General features: G+C 31.2%; 3 protein-coding genes across 4 annotated transcripts; 2 read left to right on the forward strand and 1 right to left on the reverse strand.

Moving 5' to 3' along the window:
• Window positions 1-418: 418 nt before the first annotated feature.
• On the reverse strand, window positions 419-6,700 carry LOC122581402 (phosphatidylinositol/phosphatidylcholine transfer protein SFH9). 2 transcript variants are annotated; one of them, XM_043753630.1, is made up of 15 exons: window positions 6,518-6,700; window positions 6,170-6,217; window positions 5,753-6,005; window positions 5,038-5,137; window positions 3,923-4,189; window positions 3,393-3,470; window positions 3,190-3,291; window positions 3,067-3,116; window positions 2,887-2,986; window positions 2,414-2,494; window positions 2,233-2,322; window positions 1,868-1,949; window positions 1,418-1,776; window positions 1,056-1,130; window positions 419-906 (listed from the first exon to the last, which is right to left on the reverse strand). In XM_043753630.1, the coding sequence occupies exons 2-15, from the start codon at window positions 6,177-6,179 to the stop codon at window positions 850-852; spliced, it is 1,704 nt and encodes a 567-aa protein (XP_043609565.1). In that variant the 5' UTR covers window positions 6,180-6,217; window positions 6,518-6,700; the 3' UTR covers window positions 419-849. The 2 variants fall into 2 exon arrangements, with proteins under 2 accessions (XP_043609565.1, XP_043609564.1); XM_043753629.1 differs by having other exon boundaries at window positions 5,753-6,047.
• A 4,877-nt stretch (window positions 6,701-11,577) lies between these two features.
• On the forward strand, window positions 11,578-12,081 carry LOC122583087. The gene has a single exon (XM_043755526.1). It carries the CDS (start codon window positions 11,578-11,580, stop codon window positions 12,079-12,081), a length of 504 nt encoding a protein of 167 aa, XP_043611461.1.
• A 251-nt stretch (window positions 12,082-12,332) lies between these two features.
• On the forward strand, window positions 12,333-12,950 carry LOC122583088. The gene has a single exon (XM_043755527.1). The coding sequence runs from the start codon at window positions 12,333-12,335 to the stop codon at window positions 12,948-12,950; it is 618 nt and encodes a 205-aa protein (XP_043611462.1).
• Window positions 12,951-22,362: the final 9,412 nt, after the last annotated feature.

Genomic DNA, 22,362 nt, shown 5'->3' on the forward strand with positions numbered 1-22,362 from the left:
AGGTTTAATTCTAGAACGTGTGATATTAACCAAGTCACTCTAGGGGCTCACATGGGAGGTTCACGTGGTTTGCGAGTACAAGGTACTGATTGATCTATGATTTATTGGTAGCGCTTATGTTTATAGAATTTTATGTATAAGTTTTTAGGTCTAGCTTGAATTTGACACACATGTTTTCAAGCTATTTAAACTTTGAAATCGTGTTACCTACAAAATTTCAAAGCCATTTGAGAGCCAAGATCAAGCTCGAATTTTCTTCAAGCCTTTGCAAAGAAGACTTGCAGAGCAGTCAAAAAGTAAACTGAGTTATGATTTAAACTGCAGCCATTAAGTCAAGTTAAACTCATCTAGATTTGTTAGCTACACATAAGTACATAACAATCGCTTGTCTTTATAAAAGATAAGCTTGGAGAAACTCTTGAAAGGGAAAAATAACATTTAGCTCTTTTTGTTTGGGTTCAACCGCAAATTGTATCATTGCGATATAAACTCTTGGGGACCATTACATCTTGAAACGGGACAAAAAAAAAGTAGTAATTTTCACCAAAAACCAATCAACCTATACATGTTGACTCGATTTTCCAAAGCAAATTATCGGATTCTATGTAAACTATCTATTAACAAGAATGCATCTTCTTTAAAGAACCAGAAACCCTTCAAAAGAAGTTGCAAAATGCCTTTGAATTGTAAGCTGGGGAGGAGAAAAAACCAAGAAATCATATATCTTTGAATGATGTGTGTATAAGTATCCTATAATGCTTGGAGACGAAGAGAAACCTCAAAGTGTGAATAAAAATTCTTATGCCTGTATGTTGAAGACTTTTGAAGTTTAAAAATCTGGCTTTATGTTCATTGCCATCTTCCACTCAAGGATGATTTGGTACGTCTTATCCAACATGAGTTTCTCTGTGATTCCAATTTAAAAGTGTTAACTTGCTATATAAAACTGACGGGAGAAGATTAGTAATGAAGGTTTCAGTTTGAAAATAAATATGTTTGACAATGTACCAAGATTGGTATAGGCTATGAGATATATAAGTGATAAGCTGGCTTACATTTATCGTGTCCCCTCTTAGCGTCTCTATAGACTCCTCAAGCTCCATTTGTTTTGAAGCTGTAGCGAACAATGCCTATAAAGCAAATCGTACAATAAATCGATTAAGAAATCATAGTAACTAGCAAAAACAGACCAAAACATTAAGTTAGTATTTTGCCTTTAGGGACTCCAGATTGTATGTGTCGTAAGAAGAAAAAAAAATTGGAATACTTTCGGTGCATTCAGCCCTTGTTTAACAATTCGTTTTTTTTTTATTTGGCTCCTTTGACCTTGTTTAGATCAAACATAACCATAATCGTCCATAATTGAAAGGGTGAAAAGGGAAAGCGGCACTAGAGAGAAACAAAAAAAAAAACATACTTTCTTTGTCTTCTGCAAGTCATACTCCATTGATCTTATTCGATTCATGGATTCCGCAAGCATCTCGTCTTTCTCTTGTGGAATTCTTGAAGGTTTACTTGAAAGCTCAGCCACCATTGCTTCAAGTTGTTTTAATTTCTCCTCACAAGGATGTAAAAGGTCCTTTTCTAGAGGAACTGAAGTTTTTACAAACTGGGGTGTGTTTTTTTCATATTTAAATGAATTCAAAATAGTTCTCAACAAAAATTTCACAAAATTAAAAAGAAGATAAAATATATACGATAAAATTTTGTATATAACTCTGAAGACTTTCTTTACAGTAGTGGGTTCTTCTGTCGTCCTTGATCGTCTCAAATCATCTGGTTAAATAGAGAAACCATACGTAAACGTTGAATATTATGCTCTCAGGATGACATATGTATTAGCAATAAAAGGTGAATGATCACTTACTTCTGGTAGTTCCATCGATCTGAGTACCAGAATCTACTGGTTCAACTCTTGTTTGAATAGAAACAGGCTTGCTAACCGAGCTCTAAAAACAAAAGGATAAATATTAATCAAACTAGTGTGTTTTCTTGAGAGAAATGCTTCTATGCCTGAAACTTTTTGGTAGAGGGAAAAAAAGATAAAAACGGGTTGGGTTGACTTGAGAAGGTTGCTGTCCTTGACAATTTAGTTTATATATATTTATTAGTAGTATGCTTTGATTGACTTTTGGTCTGTCTCCTTACAGGCTATTTTCTCAAGCTTACCCTTTTGGATAAAAGCATAACCCAAAACGAACAAACGTCCTATTGAAATCAAGAAACGCATACCCTAAGCTGGAGAGACATTGATCTTCTTGGAGTGTGAGCTTGGAAACCCGAGTGCGATATTAACTCTCCGGAGACTTTACAACTTGTAGACTGGTTTTAAAACAACAGGTAGAGTGTCATAAGTTGACCAAATGAAGATAAAAGCCGACACAGAGTTATTTAAAATGTAGTAACACCGCACCTCAGAAACAATTGACTTCACCTCTACAGTAGTATCATCATAGAAGCTATCATTCTTCTCTGTATTTCCCGTGCTTATTATCTGCAACAAGAATACAAATGGTTGTTAATACACACTTGCACGTATTCAGATACCAAAAGAGGTATCAATGTATCATATTTCATCTAAATGAACAAGACATGGGTAGCTCAAGTTGTATTTAACGGGCAATAAGTCCCCTAACATGTATTCAAACGTGTACAAGTTCCTGAACTGTTTAATTTAAATTAATATGGCTTTTGTAATCTCATTTAACACATTAAGCTATTAAAAATATATTAAGTGAACAAAAAGTGTTGATGGACCGCAAAAAAATTTGATCCGACCGATACCAATCCGTACATAAAACTTACTCGAATTAACCCATTTCACCTTGTTGCCAAACCCAACATTCCCGCCCATTTTGCCCACTCTAAGTAAAATATGACCCAGACCTTCATCAATTCTTGATCATGCCAAGGACCCTTGTCTGACTTCAAGCATCCGCCTTCATTTGGGCACGAACAAAGTCCACCAAGAAATTCTGGCAATTGGCTGTAAACTCAAATATCAATTAAAATCCTAAATTTAATATTAACTTTGTCATGTTATACAAAAAAAATGGAAAAAGGTACCTTGAATCTATAACTTCCAACAATTTGTTCTGATACTTGTTGCCAAGAACCTACATATATGCTCTAATAGTTGAAAACACTATTTCGTTTAACACTAAACACAAAAAATATTATAGTGCTTACATGGATCTTTGATGTCGTTCTTGGATCAAGAAACCCTTTTACTGTATTCCATACTAATTTGAATCCACTACCAGCATTCACAATGAACATCTGATGTAACGTCTGATTAACAAAAAATTGTTATTATAATAAATAGATCAGAAATGTCATAAGGCATACATATTAACAAAAACAATCTTGATTATAGGGATCAAAGTTGGCACCTCAGGATAGTTATCTCCATCTATTTTTTGCATTCGCATTAGCAAATCGTGCGCAACTTTACCGAAGCTCATCCAGTTCTACAAAAAAGAGACGAAGTATAATCATTCAGATTGCTGGGCCACTGTAAACGGATATGAATGGATCGTACTGGGTTATGAGTCAAGCGTGTCAACAAAATTAAATAGCTAAACAAGACAAGGGAAAAGGGGTCAATTGGTTGAAAGAGATCTCAAGTGTACTTTTGATGCATAAACCTCCTAAATCGTCTTATTCGCAAACTTAGATTGTTATGAATAACAAAAAAAAAATTGTACTCATATTCGACACACTATTTTTTATAAAAAAAAAAAAAAAAACTTTAGAGATAACTTTTAGATCATCAGAACCCGCTCCAGCTAATATTAACCCATACAAAAATTACCCCTTTGAACCCAATTATGTTTACACACAAAATCAGTTAGCCAAACCCGACCAACCCACTCATATTGTCAACATTCCAAGAGAACTAAATAAAGGGATGAAAACAAACCATTCCAAGAACATCTAATATGGTGGTGCAAGAATCTATATGTCTTCTAGCTGCAACAGAACATGCTGGGAACTTCTCAGAAAAAGCTCTTTCAAAACCTTGTACATGATATCTTAAAAACCTGTCAACCGTTGTGACGCTCATAAGCTTACTCGGGTCAACTTGTCCCAGTCTTTCAACATAAACAGGTCGTCCCTCTTTGTCAACACCATGATAGCCATGAGGATAGTAGCTTTGAACCTCTTCATACTCATTATATACGAAATCCTGAAAGGCAGTGTTATGGTAGGATCAAATATCACACAGCACAATCACCATGGTAAATATCTAAATGCACATAGTGAGAACTTTGTATGCATCCAAGCGTAAAGGTCGCAAACTGGGCAATCGGGAAAGTAGTCACAATGCAAACACATTTTTTCCAATTTTATTTTATAAAAGATTTGAATGTTGAATATGACGAAAACTACTACAATACTAATCAAACTTTCTTACATAAGCTTTTTGAATGTTGTATGCATTAAGGAAAAAAAAAAAAAGCTTTGGCAACATCAGATATGTTTCCTGGTTAGCTTATTTCTTAAATTATCTCATTTGACTCATTATACCTATAATAACGTATATGGCTCATTCATAATCATAGGTAAACGGGTAGACATTGCCAATTCTATCCACAGACGCAGCTAGAATTTTATATCTTTATTATATGACTTGTTATTAATTTACGAAAATTAAGAGCAGACATAAAATTAAGTAAGATATGAAGCCTGGCATCTGACTGGTCAAGTTAGTTTGAAACTCATCTTATCAGCCGGCCTGTTTAAAGTTTTTTACAAATATATACACCACTTAAAATATCAGAGTCAAACAAACAACTTTACAACTTCGAAATGCAAACCTTTTGTATCAGTTTTCCAACAATGATTCAAAGAATTCAACCAATTTGCTACAAAACCTTTTTGACACCACTTTCACACATTTTAATTGGATGAAGTATATTATATACTACTCTTGTGTAGCATGAAATAGACCTTCACAAAGGGCAAGATTTCTAGAAACAAAAAAGGTCAAACAATTATGCATATAAAGTAAATAGAGGAAGTTACAAAGATCACCTCTAAGATAGAGTCAGCACCATAGTCTTTCCTCCATTTAAGCATTTCTATCCACATTTGGACCGCCTTATCAATATCGAACTTCCTTGCCTTCAAGAATCTGCAAGCCCGTTTTTGAGTTATAAAAGCACCATGAATATTGCAGCATTTCTTCTTTTAAAAATTTTCAAGTCAAAGTCAACTATCAATCTGTTATCATTGTTACCATTTATGGTTTTGTTGAGGAGTAAACTATGTGTTAAATAGAAATGTTGAACTACAAAATTTCAAAGAATAGAAGTAATACTTAAACTAAAATAATTAGAAAAAAAAAAACTCCTCTAATTGAAGTATTCATGAATGTAAGCAATTTAAAACTGTTACAAATACTAATCCAAAACGATAGCTTTATTTGGACAATGTCATTAATTACATACTCAAATAATACTACAAAATTTCAAAGAATAGAAGTAATACTTAAACTAAAATAATTAGAAAAAAAAAAACTCCTCTAATTGAAGTATTCATGAATGTAAGCAATTTAAAACTGTTACAAATACTAATCCAAAACGATAGCTTTATTTGGACAATGTCATTAATTACATACTCAAATATTCTAAACGATAAATAATTCGTGAATAATGATGTCAAATCCAGTAAATTTGGATTTCCAAATTCATACAAACATCAAAATGATAGCGGCAAAAGAGATCATGTCAAAGATGTAAATTTTTACCTCAACAGTGTATGGTAATCATCATGTCGTTGAGAAAGAAAGTCTTTTTCCATCAATATTTGCCGAAAAGCATTTACAACTTTCTCTTCCTCCTCATCTCTAACATCATCAATAGAAATGGAAGCAAATTTGCAATTCGACACACGCTTATTACCTCGCGTTTTAAGTGAGTTTATCGGTTTCGTTGATACTCCCATTGCTTTTTTCTTCAAAGATCTAAACCTAACCCTTCTGCTATCATCCCCAAATGTCCCTAAATCATACACTTGACTACTTCTATCATCTTGATTCAATACTACAACATAATCATCATTAACAAAAAAAAATTAAAACTTCATAAAAAAAAACATAAATTTACAAATGCCCACTTATATGATCAAATAAACAACACTAAATTCATCTAAACAAACAAATTACCTGTTGGCATTATTGATATAAATCCCAAAATAATCAAATGCTATAACTCTGCATTCAGTAAAAAATGACTAATTAATGAAGACTTAGATCTTGATATATATATACACACACACACATACATATTGATTAAAAAATCTTGATCATACAATTAGTCAAGATGTCAAAAAGGGTATCAAAAGAATATGAGTAAAATCAAGCTGGACTAATAAAGATTCGTTCTTTAAACATATGCACCCCAAAAAAAAGATTATTATTATTATTAGGATTAATAAAAATAAATGAAAAAAGATTCACACCCCACAAAGAAACAAGAATGATAGTACATAGAAAATTGGAGAACAAGTGTACCTTAAAAGAAGCCACATTCACAAGATCAAAGGAATCAATCAAGAAAGGAATAATCTTTATGTGTGTATATATATGTGTATGTATATGTATATGTATATATACAGATTGTATGTGTTTTTGGTGAAAATTTGATGTTGGGAATGAACAAAGAAAGAGAAACTTTGTAGAATGAGTTTGCTTTGTGAGAACTCAAAACTCACTTCTTCTTTCTTCTTTGCTGTAAAGAAACAGTTTTTATATGTATTTAATTTAATTAAATCAATTAATTAATTGCAAGATGAATGAAAGGTTGGGGGATCGTTTTGTGTTTATTATTTTTCACTCCATTAATTATTACGAGTAATTAATTAATCTTTGTGTTTAGTACTATTGCGAAATGTTCTTTTATCTCCATGGTGTGTTTTAGAAAATTAGTTAGCCCAATTTCATCATAGAATCTTAGTTTGGTACTTGCGTGATGCAAAATATTGGTGACAGGTGATGGTGGTGTACAACGATAGCGTCAATGGTGGAGATGGAAGCGACGGTGGAGTGTAGCGATAGCGGTGGCGGTGATTAAAAGACGGTCATCAAGTGAAATATAGATATTTGGTTATGTCGTGTATATATATATATATAGACTTTCCTTATTTTGAGAACCATTTTTTTACAAGAACCATGAGAACTCTCAAATTATGTATTGGATCACATGTTTTTTTTATTCATATGTGAAATAATATAAAAAAGTATGTTGTATGAGAAACTTTTTTAAAAAACCTTCAAAATAGCCTTTTGTGACCTTATGAATGAATATGTTCACGTTTTCGTTCACATGTGATCAAACGGGTATACATAAGGTTTTGAAAAAAACTTTGTTCTACAACATATATTTTTATAACGTTTCACATGTGAATGGAAAAAAAAAACACATGATCCAATACATAATTTAAGAGTTCTCAAAATTTTTAAAAAAAAATAAGCTCTCAAAATAAGAGTCCCCTATATATATATATATATATATATTAATTTTAATGAGAGAACAAAATCCGTTTTTATCGAATAATCTGATTTAGGTTGGTATGTCATAAACTTTTACAAACATTTATGAATTTTGAGTAAGATTTTCTTTCTCAATGTCTATATGAGATAACTCACTTTTCTATATGTACTTTGTTTAAAAAGTGTGAGTATTTAAACTAAACATCTATAAAATTTCATTTCCAAACATACCATATATGCACACTATAGATGATAAGAAAATTTAAATTAAACTATATATATGTATTGATTTAATGGATTGAATTTCATTTGCAATAGTTAAAACCTATCCAAAAAGGTTATAAACTTTGTAATAAGTTTTAAGTGCATATAAAAGTTTTAAATACAAATGTATATAAGTGATTGAGAAAAATAAAAAACAAATTCATAAAGAAAGTGAAAACTAATGGTTTTGCATAAGATTAGGATGACGAGAGTCGAGAAGTCGATAAGTTGCCATAAAAGTGGAAAAGGTGGAGGCGAACAAGGAGGGAGGGCAAAACACCACTTTTTTCAGGGGAATGGAAGCACTTGCTTAAAGTATTACAGTATTAAACTTTTTGAATATGTTTTCTATAAGTGAAAAGCTTCTATAATTGAATACTTTGTTAGAGAAGAACTGGTATTGTTTTGAGACTTTAATCTACTTTAGAAATTGCAAACTTTGGTTATTGTTTAATCGGAAATGTTTTTGTGCCACGTTGAGTACCAATAATGTTAGACTCTAGATTCGACTCGTTTAATAATTATTCAACTCGAACTTAAATAAATTTTCAAAGTTAACAAGTATTATGTAAATTGTTATATATGATAGTATATATTTTCAAAATATATATACTTTTGCCAGTTGCGGGCTTGAGTTTGTAAATAGGTTGGAAAATTTTGTGATAATTATAGATTTTCACACAATAAAATACCTATCAACAAATACCGAGTCATCCGTTTTCATTTCATGGTGATACAATGTCATACAAATTTTGAGGACTGAACAACTTAACACACTATCAAGCTAATAAGGAAAAAGAAGCGGCTCGTAATCTTGAAACAAATTGACAAAAGGAAACCCCAATGGGTGTTTGGTGTAATGGAATCAGAAAGAAACAAAAAAGAATAAGAAAGACTTTATGGAGAACGAGAAAGAGAATAAAGAAATTGAGAATCAATTTCATTCGTTTCATTCTCTATTAATTGTAGAAAATGAATGAAAATGAAAAAAATTTGAATGAAAAAAAATTTAATTTTTTTTAAACATGTTATATGTATTAAATTTAATTATTATTTAAAACTTTTGTATTTTTTTTATTTATTATTTGCTTGTACTAAACGACGAAATTTATTTTTTTTCCAAATAGTCATTATCTTTTTCACTATTTTTATCTTTCTATTACATTTTCATTATTTATTTTGATTCTCTCGTATCAAACACTTAGGTAATAAATATGTGTCAAAGTGAAGGTATACAGTATACATGAAGAAACAGTACTACGGAATAAAAAGGCATGAGCTCCTAATAATGAAGGCGAATTGAACATGTCATGATTTACAATGATAGGTTTATGCTTATACGACAAGGCTATTATTAAAAGCATCATGAGTAGATGTAGATCAAAAACTACGTTGCCATCTTCATGTTAGCATTATATTCTTATCATGCTGATTTTATGTTTTTACAAGTAGGATCACGACATCACGTTATAACCATGCCGACTTTTAGAATACATGTATGTATATTTATGTAACACCGCATATGAAATAAGAACTCTTCATACTTAATAACTAAACTCTTCATAAATTCTTTTAAAAAAATTTAGATTATAACAGGTGAAAAATTCAAGAGATAAGCTAGATTAGCAAATCAATTTTAATGGAATCACCTTCAATACCTAGTAGAGGGGGAAACTTCCAACTAAATCGTCTAAATGCACGACATTTAATTAAGATAAAAATTTTTCTTCTCTGCAAGACTCAAACCTGCTTCACTGGAGGACTTTATTGTGAAATTTCTTCAAATGTTCTTCCCATATCTCAAATTTAATAACTCCAATATGTAAAGCTGATAGCTCAATTAATAAGTTACGATGGGAAGTACTTGTTGGAGGATATGTAGTTTTCAATAATAATATATTAATATAAAATATAAAAAGTCAACTTTTAATTTTCGTTGGAAGCAGTGATTTGTAGGCTACGGTGACTTTACATCCATTTTGTCGTAATTAACGAACGGAGGATCCTAGGGGCTCCGTTGATGTGCCATCCCATCATTACTTTTTTAATCTAATTTGTTTCCCTAACCAATCATTTGCTTTTGTATTGTTTTCAGCTTCTTCTTTCTGTTTCTTTTTAGATCTATACTTTTACGAATGCTACTGGATTTTGTGAAAGAATATAATTAATACATCTTAGTTATTGCATAAGAAGATTATTAGACATGGTTAATAAATGATTTGGAGAAAGCTCGTGATGTCGATAATTAATCAATTACGAGTACTATGCTTTCATTTTCCATATGCCATTTTTATAATGTTAGTCTGTTAGATATATAATAATAAAACCTTTAAAAAAGAAGATGATATATAATGATAAAGACTACTCTGTTTATAATTCATATATTGTAGTTTCACATATTTTAGTTTCACTTTTAGCTATTAATCATTATCAAATGATCTAGTGGCAAGAAATGCATGTAATGGTATAAAAAATAGGCAACAAAATGGTCTCTAATTCACTCTCGACCCGGTGCCTAATAGGTGGGTAATCAGGTATGATGCTCGATCCGATACCTATTAGGTGTTTGTTATTTGCCTATGACACTATGAACACCCTTAATATTTTCACACGTTCGGTCAATAGTACCTTTTTCACACATATCCATATATAAATAACTCAAAAAGCTAATAAAAATGATATCTTGTAATGAAATCTTATCTCATCTTCTAGAATAAAAATATATATAAAATAAGAAAGTAACAACAGAAATCACCCTTAATTTAAATCCATATTTATAATAATGATAAAGACTTAAAAGCTTAAACAATTTATAGATAAAATAATTAAATGAATTTGATTCTAAAATAGGTGACATATTAGTGCTTGCACCATGCGTCCTTCTGAGAATTCACTTATTTTATATTTCTAGTATTGGAAAGTGTTGTCCAATTCACGATCACGATCATGATATGATGTTCCTATATATAGTTATATAGTTAAATTATTCCATCTAAATAATCCCATTTTCATTTTATATCAAAATAAGATTTTTAAACTTATACAAACGTTAAGCTAAAGAAGAACAATATTGTATTCAATACTTCCATATTGTTAAAAGACAAGTATATATTTAAAGGAAATGATTAATCTTCTAATTTATAAGCCTAAAAATCCTCTTAATTGATAGGATGGAGACATATGAAAATTCATAGAGCAAGATTTAGAAAGAGATTAAATGAAATTCACTTATCACATTCATATGGTTTAAGGAGAGTTTTTAGACTAATATTTAAAAGAATTAATCATCTTCCTATATTTAATACTCATGTACTAAAGTAAGATAAGAGTATCAAATAGTATTTTTAGCTTTATCTATATCTATTATATATCTACTAAAACATATGATCTCTCTAATTCTTTTTTTAAAAACTTATATGTACTCTATTTATTAATTTTTTTTTTTTAAAAAAAAACTTATTTCTATTTTATTTATCACTTTTTTTATGGTCGGTCCTTATAGGCCGTCACTTTTGCGTCTGAACTACGTCCGACGCACCAACTCGTTCAGATGCAAGTAGCATGGCTGCGTTTGAAGGTCGCGTCCGTAACTTGCTTCCATTTTCTAACACAACTAGAAGTAGTAGTGGTGGGTCCTAATGAGTTATATCCGTTGCCAAAAATTTTTTATAAAAAAAGTTTTTTTTTAAATATTTATTTATTTATTGTTTGTTTTGTTTTCCTTCTCCTATATATATCACTATCATACTACCATTTTATATTACACTATTAAACATACATACTTCACTCATTTTCAAAGCATTTAATCACCAAAAAAAATGTCTAATTCATCATCATCATCCTCCTCAAGCTCTGATTACGAATCAACCGAATACGAATCAATCAATCGGGTTGTTTCCAAGATGAATGCAGTTTTCAATCCCGAGGCCATAGGCGCTTGTCTTAGCATTATCTTTGATGAAAAAGAAAACCAAAGCCAAGCAGCTTCAAGTTCTTCAGCACCCAAGTTGACTAGAAGGGTGATCAATCGAGATCACCTTGGTGCTGTAATCCTTTTATACGATCATTACTTTGCGCCTAACTGCAATTACCCACCCGACATGTTTCGTAGAAGGTTTAGAATGCGAAAGGAAATGTTTCTCCGCATAGCGCGAGATATATACTCCTTTAACAGCGTTCAACCGCTACCGAGTTTTTTTCAGTTTTTCCACAAAGGGCCGACGAATGCTTCTGGTCGTCCCGGTTTTAACTTTTTCCAGAAATGCATTTCTGCAATACGCCAGTTAGCGTATAGGTATAAGGCTGATGCTTTGGATGAGTAGTTGCAAATGACGCAAGATACGAGGTACCAGTGTTTAGATGCTTTCTGCAAGTGTGTGATACACCTGTATCAACGCGAGTACTTGAGAAGGCCAACAGAAGTAGATATCGAGCGGTTAACTGCTAAACATGAGCAGGTTCATGGTTTCCGGGTATGTTTGGTAGCATAGATTGCATGCATTGGGGGTGGAGGAACTGTCCGGTGGCATGGCAAGGGTAGTACACGCGAGGCAACAAAAGCCATCCCACAATCATGCTTGAAGCGATTGCTTCATATGATTTGTGGATCTGGCATGCTTACTTTGGCCCTGCTAGTTTGAACAACGACATCAATGTCCTCAACGAATCAGATTTGTTTGACGATTTGCTTCAGGACAGGGCTCCTAAAGTAGAGTTTTCGGTGAATGGCCACTGGTTTGGAAAGGGATATTACCTAGCAGATGGTATTTATCATGAATGGGTCACTCTTGTCAAGTCTTTCAAGTGCCCGATGGACCCGAAAACCACCAAGTTCAAGAGATACCAAGAAGCTGCAAGGAAGGATGTCGAGCGAGCATTTGAGGTTCTTCAAGGTCGTTGGCAGATTGTTGAGCAACAAGCCCGGGCTTACAGTGTGAACAAGATAAAACGTATCATGTTATGTTGTGTGATTGTGCACAACATGATCGTTGAAGATAATGGGCGCGCAATCACACCGTTTAAAGAAGAGTTGATAACTAATATTGTCCTCCCAACTCGCACGTGGAATGAAAGGTGTTCAACACAGCTTCGTATGTATGGGGAGTTGCGCGATAGAAGGACTCATCATGAACTCCGCAATGCTCTAATTGAACATGTTTGGAACCTCCCGAAACGCGGCCGTCAACGTTGATGCGTAGTTCTTTGTTTCCTAATAATGTGATTTTTCACAATTTATGTTTTTTAGTTTAATTTTTAATTTTTAAAATAAATGTAATGTGTTTATGTGTTTTTTAATAATAAAATGTGTTTTAATTATATTAAAATGCGTTTGTTTAGTTTTGTGAAAAATAAAAATGAAATAATATAATAATGGATGAATAGTGTTAGAAGTGGGTTAGAAGTGACGGTTATAAGGAAGGGTGTGTCTTGGTGTATCTAGCAGAGAGAGAAACTGATGAATAGTATTAGACGTGGGTTAGAAACGGTTCCTTACAAAGAGAGGCCTATTCTTAAAGTCATATATATCGGTACCTTTACTTATAAAAACTTTAATTAAATTATTTACAATATATATCCCCTAAAAAGACTACACTATATTTTTTTTCATATTTACATTAATATATTACCACACCATTATCATTACCAGACGTATTTCACCGTTGTCATACTCACCGCCATCATCACTTGTCACAGCCACCATCACGTGTAGCAACAACCGCGGATACCCCTCTAATATATACTTATATTGCATTACTTTAATTACTGAAGTAGATAAGAAATGTAACTTACGAAAACAATTTTTCACATACACAAATTAAAACTTTGTCAACTTGGGATATCATGTGACGCCGAATAATTCTTTGTTCCAATATAGTTTCGTAACCGGTTTTCTTTTTGTAAGTGAATAGCTCAACTATTTTCCGCATCATCTCATAAATATTTGTCTAGAACATAATCTTAACCCACGATCTTTTAATATGCGAACAAATAATATTTTTTCACTAGCAGACCATTTGGTGAATGATCTAGAGTTATTTTAATTATTGAAATTCAAATACAAGCTAAACTCATATATCGTCTACGTCATTGATATTCTTCTAATATTTCGAAATAAAAGATAATATGTTTCTTCTAGTCGATATATGTGGTGACAAGCAAAATGCACTAGCTAGCTAGCTTTTAATTATTATTATTGGTCAGTTGGAGCAAATAAATTAGGTTTCAGGTTGTCGGATCTATGACTATTGACTAGCTAGCCCATGTCTGCAAGTTATTTATGTATTAGAGTGGTGCCCGCGCGTTGCAGCGGCAACGGTTTATAACGCTTTAGACACCGTAACGGTTTATAGCGTTCAGTTTACTTTCATGAGATGCGTCAATGCAGGATCTAACCATATATATCATTTTAAAAATAAGTCGCGTATTAGGTGTAAAAAATAATGAAGTGCAAACACTAACCATGAAAAATAACCACTTACAATTGTAGGGGAGGAGACTAAGGCAATTAAATTTTTTTTGTCAAAGATTAAAATTTAATATGAATATATAATGAACATAATTAGTTTGTAATTTCGTAAGTTATAAAAAAGGTAATTATTGTTTAAACATTTTGTAATATAATTTATGACAATTAAGATGTTTTTTCTTATCCGTAACAATACCTTCAGTAATATTTTTAGAGTTAACGAGCATGGTACCCGCGCAATGCGGCGGCGGTAACGGCGACGACGGTATAGTGGGGTTGGTGATGCGTGGTGATGACATCGACAATTGGTGTCAAGTGGTGTAAGTTGATGTTAAGATAATAAAACTATTTTATAAGATAAGGACTTAGAATGTAAATTAGCAAGATAAGGGTTTAGGATGTAAATTAATTCATTAAGGGCAAATTTTGGTAATCTATAAAAACCCTTTCATTGTGGGGTGTTTATTAAGGACATTATGGTAATTTCGCATGTGACATTTTGGTAACACTTTCCATTTTGAGGGGGGTGTATAATCTTTAATAAGGAGTATAGATGGGGAGTTTATAACAATATGGGTTTTAGGTAATTGTGGGGTTTTTTTATTAAGGGTAATTTTGGCTATTCAGGGATAAGGTGTGTGGAAATAGTTTAAATGTAGAGGGTATATTAAGTAATTTAAAGATAGAAAGTTAAATGGGTGAGGTAGTAGTTTGTTTATATAGGTATTATAGATATTAAAAAGAATTATTTCCTTGAAACAAAATAATCGTCAACAATAATATATACACTTACACAGTATGTATATGGATATGATGGACATATGAATGAAATTCTTTCATTTGAAAACAAATTTCAAAAGTATTATATATATGTGTCGGTGTCACTATTATATTGAAAATTAATGTCGAACCTCAAAACTCACTATCAAACATTTTTAACAAACAAAAGTTTGTGTAACTTCAACATGCTTGTAGAGTCGAGAATAGCATAAAAGATGTCATTGGAAGAGTTTAACTCATTAAATTAAAAGTATGAAGATAGACGATTCTATTATAAACATGTATAAATTTGGTATCTTGTCAGATTCTTAACTAAAATCTTAATAACACTTGCTATTAGAAAAAGAATTTTACGTATGGAAAATGATGTGACGTACGTAGAAATGGAGACGAAAGGCAGGCTTTGATCTTAATATGTAGATGTGTCTTTTAACTAATACTCGTGTATAGTGATTATATGTGATAGCGGCATAGCGCCATCGGTTGGTGTAATTAAACTCGTTAAAAGACGTGTGTATTTTTAATGATGTACAAGCTACTAGGGATGTGCATGGTTTGGTCGAAACCAATAAAACCAGTTAGACCAAACCAATTGTACGGTTTGGTCGGTTTGACATCAAAAATTTAAACCGACGGTTTTTTCTCCCAATAAACCGTTCTTACAGTTTTATTTGCGGTCTTAAAGATTGAACCAACCATTTAAACCAAACCGGACCATTAGATTAAAAATATGTAGTTATAAACATAACTTTATATTTCTACTCAAGTAAATATGTCATCGTATTAATTATATCATGGTATTGTTTTATATCTTACAAGTATACATATCAAATACTTAATAGTTGTGACATGAAGAAAATATAATTTCACTATATCTTAGTATGTTAGTTAGCTATAAGCACATGATTTTATTTATATATTTATAAAAGATAAACCGGCCAAACCAAACCGGTTTAATTGGTTTTGGTTGGTTTGGTTTAAGACACTAATCTGGACGGTTTGGTTTGAAAAACATTAAACCGTTATTATTGGTTTGGACGAAATTCTTAGTTAAAACCGTCCAATCCGGACCATACACATCCCTACAAGCTACCTAGCAAACCAATTGATTATAGATTAACTCGTACCGTTATCATGTGATATTACGTATGAGGCCTGTAAGTTAACTACGGGTTCAAATCTTGGCCAAAAGCAAGTAGGGAAACTACATCATTTGATCCATGTGTGAGAATAGTGAGTCAACGGTCATGAGTTTTATGCGTTGTTCGCTCTAGATACCAAGACTGTGTATCGGACCAAAAAAAATAATAAATAATATATAAAATAATAAAATAATAAACGGTCATGAGTGAGAATAATGAGTCAACGGTCATGAGTTTTATCCATGTGTGCATCATTTGACCCATTTAACAACCCCGCCCCCCCTCCAAAAAAATAATAAATAATATATAAAATAATAAAAATAACTAGCTAGCAATCCAGTCCCTACCACGAACGAGTTCGGATCTCAGATATTTTCATCGGGTTTCCAGTTTCCCGTTGGTTCTTTTTTTTTTTTCAATCAATCCCTACTCACCCCACAAATGATTAAGACGTCCTATTGTTTCATAACTAATGATATAATGATATCTCCTCTGTAAATTTTTAAAATATTTTTGTTAAACTTTCATATCAAATTCAGACTATATTATTAGCTGAGTAAGTCATCCCACTAACTAATATTTTATAGCTTAAATCACCATTCACTTAGAGCATATTCAATGACTAAGTCTTTCATAAAAGCTTTTTATAAAAAAGCTATTGAAAAAGCTTTTACTCCAATGGTAAAAACTTAAAAAAACCTCAAAACCCATTAAATTTCAATTAAATATTGATGAAAGAAATGGTTTATTCTCATCAATAGCTTGAAGTTTCTCAAGCTTTTCAACAAAAAAGTTTTTTAACCCAATAAAAAAAAACTTTTAAAAGACTTTTTTTTGCAAAAAAAAAGCTATTGATCATCTCCCTGTTGGAGATGCTCTTATAATACATTTTATAATACATGCATAAAAACTTGACTAAGCCATCCAACTAACTAATATCCTTTAGCTCAAATCACCATTCACTTGTAATACATGAATAAAAGCTTGCACTTTACTGTAGCTAAGGACTCTTAAAATGTTATATATATATATAATATAACCATCTTTAAATTGTTTTTAACCTTTTTTGTTAGTGACTTATAAAATTTTTTTCCTACACTTGGAACATTTGACCCATAAGAAAACTAGTGTTTGCAAAATGGTGGGCACTTTGTTGTAAAAATTTAAAACATTGCACCGCACTTAACGTTAAATTTAACGTCCCTAGAACATGCGCCGTGAATACAGGATAATGGAATGTCCAATACCGAGTTTAAACTTTAGTGGGATTTTTTTATTTTTATTTCCTTCACAAAGTTTACCACCACTGTCAAATTATATATATCAAGAAAAAAAATACTAAATTTTGTATAATGATGTGAAAGTATTATAAAATTAAGCCAATTAGGCCTAAGTTGACATTGTTTAAAATTAGTGTAGATGTATATGGGGGGTGTTTACTTACAAGTTGGAGTTTGAAACCTGACTAAGTCTTATAAAATGCTACATTCGAAAATATAAATTATTTTCTTTTTTAATTTACGTAAATGAAGTTTAGCGTAACTTTAATGTAACATTAATTTTTTTGAATAGTTTACACAAACAATTGTGTAAAATCAAACTATTACTAATTTATGAATCTATTATCTTTTCAAATATATTCATTATCAACCTACACCACTTAAAATTGCCACCACCAATAGTCGTCATCACAACCAGACCACCGTCGCCGTCGCCACCACCAACCCGTCGCTGTTGTCACCACCGCCGCATTGTATGGGTCCGTGCTATACCACCATATTAAAATTTTAACCCCCTCTTTTGAAAATCCTTAGTAAAATGCATAATCGCCCTTAATGATCTTCTTTTAGCAAAGATTAATAAGGATTTACTCAATTTGTCTTAATAAACTAAGTTGTATTCTAAATCCTTATCTTTTAAAATATCTACACTACCAACTTTACATCACTTATATTTACATCAACCTACACCACTGGACACTGTCATCACCACCAATAGTTGTGGCCGTCACAACCAGTCGCTGTCACCACCAGACCTTCGTTGTCACCACTGTTGTCACATTCCTAGGGTACCGTACTAGCATATCATCATTTAAATAAAATTAAATAACAAAATGCGTGATTAATTAAAAGCAAACTTAGAGTAGTCTCCTAATATTATTCCCTTACACATGATATGGTCAAACCATCATGTTACATTGTTCTCTTTCACTTCTCATACCATTTGTTTATGATCAACTGATCATAGGCGTATTAGGTGGTACGGGGAGGACAATCCAATTTAAAAATAATTCTCTCCATCCCTCTCTCGTTTAACTAAAATAAAATCATATTTCTCTACAAACATAAATACACTTATTTTCAACCCTTAAATTTGTACGATGATAAATGAATTCTTAATAAAATGTATCTAAATAAAACTTCAAAATGAGAGTTGTAAATTTCAGTTAGTACATGTTGCAAGGAGTACGTTATTTGGAGGTCGGCTTCGTCAACCGCCAATCTTTGATTGCCAAACATACGAGTATATAAGATTTGTGCTTGTTCTCTGTTGGTATAATATTTAGATTTAAAAATGGTTACGTAAAATAACTTTTAAAACACTATATGGAACAGGACAAATTCATTGTAAAAGCAGAAGACAATTATCCTGTATAAAATACATAAATGGTAAAGTAAAAAGATAATATAGCAAAGTTGATATTTTTTTAAGATTCAGAATTTAACAAACTCAAAATGTTTTATCAAATACTCGTAGTTAGCATAAATTGGTAAATGTTTTATAGAGTAAATATTAGCACACCGCATGATATTTCACATTTTCACACATTTGTGTATTTTTAAGAACTTGGATCAATAACTTTATAATTGAATTTTTATAAAAAGGTATAGCTTCATGATTGATGACCCAACTCATATACCATTAGATTTGAAGCCTTTTGGCTCTTAACATTTTTTTATATTTTTTTTATTTTGAAGTAATATTTTAAAATTGGTCTAATATATATATGGACCTAAATGTACTCCTAATACATATTGGTTAATACATGGTAATGGTAATTTGACATGCACCATGTATTTTACGAGTATTATATTTAATTTTATTACTCGTATATGCCTTAATCTTATTTTCATATCTACGTTTTAGAATTATATATACTATAAATTTTATTTTAAAAATACAGCATATATTAGTTAGATGCTTTTATTTATGAGTTTATGGCCTTATGTACGACACTGTACGAGTAAAGAGTACTGTTTATACCATAATTCGAGATTTAGTTTATTGGATTTGGAGCAAGATGCTCATTTTCGACCACAGCTAGATGAAGATACTAGAATGAGGAATATGAGTCCACCATTCACGGTAGATCTTTATTTAGAACCAAAAATATCTTAGGAAAATGCTACAAGATGACAAAACGAATATACACATATTTATTTTGTATTTATATATGTTTTGTCTTAAATAAGGGATAGATGAAAGCTCATTTGTAGCTAAATGTGATGAATCATAGTTTTTCTTTCTCTCTCTATCTCAAAATACAATCGTACAATATATGAGGTGTTCATGAGAATGAAGATAAACACTAATCTTTTACTCCAAGTAAGTATTAGAGTGTTAAATAATTCCAAACAAAACAACTTCGTGAATAAGTATGTTAAGTGTTAACTTCTTTACTTACAAACAAACACTACATAGTAGATTAGATTAATATACATATATTGAATAGACCGTTGGCTTGTTAAGTTGCAAACACATCATTAGATTTAGGGTAGTAGTTTTCCACATAACACGAATACGACACAAAGAGGAGTTAGGGTTGATGTTATACAGAGTTTTGATTATAATCAAGTTGATATGATATCCAACAACCCGTTTGAATGATTGATCGAAGAAGATAAATGTTATAAATTCATTTTTATTGCGGTTCAAAAAAAATAAAAAATCATTTTTATATTTCCGAAAGTTTTATGGTTTCTTATATATATCTTCTTACAATCATCATCATCAACATATATTATGTTTAGGGAAATATTAAATGTTGTTAATAGCATCGATTCTCCTCTCACAAACATCCCCTGTTTGTCACATGTTAAATCAATAATCATCCCCCCTGAATGTGAGGGCAACAACAGCTGTCTAATTGTTGTTAACAGCATATTAGACATCCCCTTATGTTTATCTATTCTTATCATATGCATTCAGTGTATTAAATTTATCATATTCTAATATTCATTTGGGTTGTAAACAAGTCGTAATAATTAACATGTTTAACAAAGTGGTTAAGTTTGGGTTCAACTTTTTGACACAATTATTAAATAGATTGGATTTGGGTTAAAGTTAATGAACCCGTAAACACACTAACTCGCAACCCATCCCATCCAAAATTGCCACCCCTAAATTTTTATTAAATAAATCATAAATCGTATGTTGACAGTATATGAATGTGTTGCCATTCTGAAAAAAAAAATAAAATAAAATAAAAAATAGTTTCAATGAAAATTAGTTCGATAATCACTATATTGATTATCGTATTTCCATAATTTCGATATAGTTTATTAAGAATCATCCAAAAAAGTACAAAATGCAAAGACAATTTCACAAGACAAAAGAGTGGGTTGCACGAATGTTTGTTGTTTTTTACTTTGTATTTTTGTGATTTAATCATTGAAATGGATTCAATGTCACATCTCCTTTACTTAAATCTAGTATATGAAGAATATTAAATTTCTAAAACACAAAAGAACCCAAAATGTTTCTTTTTTGATTTGTACGGCACGGTGCCCAAATTAATATGATCCATAATACGTACAAAGTTTAAAATTTATATATTAAATGGTTGATGTTGATAAAGAATAAATGTGAAATAGTGACATACTGACATATATGTCATTTTTTTTTTTTTTTGAAAAATGATTTATCCTTTTAAAAAATTTGCTTAAAAATCCCCCTAATAGTTTTATTTAGATGGTGTAATAGGGATATCACTAAGGGCGCGTTTGGTTCGCTGAATGTTTTTGGAAGGAATGGAATCTTTCAAAGGAATTGGAATCTGAAGGAATGAAATTTGACCGAATGTTTTTGATTTTTTGAAGATTTAAGTGAGGGATGGAATGAGATTCCTTCCCCCATCCCCAAAGAATGGAGATTTCATCAAATGAGGGAATGTTAACATTCCAACGGAATGTGATTCCTCCATCTTTAACCAACCAAACACACTAAGGAATGAAATTCAATTCCAATTCTATCAGATTCCATCAAATTCTGTGAATCAAACGCGACCTAATTCTCTTTTCTAATCTCACCCCAGATTTTTTTACATGACCTCATTTAAAAGTTAAAAGGATATTTAGTCTATTATCTTAGGTGGATTAATCATTTCTTTTTTTTGTAAATCATATCAAATTAAAGTTTGATCGAGATCTGAGATTTTAGGATTTTATGTTCAAAATTGGGTATGAGCAGAATATTTCCTAAAGATAAGAGTTTTCTTGAAAATGATTACGTTTTTTTTTAAATTGGAAATGAATTTATAAAACTTCAATGCAGTTAAGACCAAACTTGTTTTACGAAGAAAAAAAAAAGGTTTTGTTAAACGAAGCCTTAAGGGCTTTTGTTAAGTTGCATTTTATAGTTGTACACATATTATAAAATTCAGGGGTGTGCTTTTTAAATTTGAAACGTACAACATTTTTATTCATGTTAAGTAAAGCCTTAAAGGCTTTATTTTTTTTCGAACATTCAGTCGGTATGCGACGTCATAGAAACCTTACCGTATAAAAGCTTTATTTATTTAGTATTTTCCAAAAAATAATATAAAATAAAACCTCTCACCTCCACCTTATACTTGTAGGGAATTTCCTTTACTATCCTTCCAATATTACCGGATGAAAAATGATATGGAGACCTAAAATAAACACCTAAAGATAAACCTAACATGCCACCTGTAATTATATTTCGAAGACCCATTAGTTAATTGGTGTTATTACTTCTATGCCCCTAACTTTCACAATTAATAAACAATCAATTAATAATACATATCTTGCCTCGCCGTTAAAACCTTTTTTTACGTATATATCTTAACATCAATTAATATACAATCAATTAATAAACAATCAATTAATAATACATACCCATTAGATTAACTAACTTTTGTTTTGGTTTCTTGATTGTTTTAGAAAATATGCAGGTGTGGATTTATTTCTTCTTTG

The sequence above is a fragment of the Erigeron canadensis genome, chromosome 9 (assembly GCF_010389155.1).
Source record: "Erigeron canadensis isolate Cc75 chromosome 9, C_canadensis_v1, whole genome shotgun sequence".
Taxonomy (NCBI): Eukaryota; Viridiplantae; Streptophyta; class Magnoliopsida; order Asterales; family Asteraceae; genus Erigeron; species Erigeron canadensis.

Bases quoted from the DNA above. Each gene is read 5' to 3' on its own strand.
- LOC122583087 (XM_043755526.1), top strand. From the start codon at position 11,578: ATGTCTAATTCATCATCATCATCCTCCTCAAGCTCTGATTACGAATCA.
- LOC122583088 (XM_043755527.1), top strand. From the start codon at position 12,333: ATGCTTGAAGCGATTGCTTCATATGATTTGTGGATCTGGCATGCTTAC.
- LOC122581402 (XM_043753629.1), bottom strand. The intron at 4,190-5,037 runs GTGATCTTTGTA...ACTGCCTTTCAG, and splicing joins GTGCTGACTCTATCTTAGAG to GATTTCGTATATAATGAGTA. The intron at 1,950-2,232 runs GTATGCGTTTCT...TTTTGTTTTTAG, and splicing joins CAATGTCTCTCCAGCTTAGG to AGCTCGGTTAGCAAGCCTGT.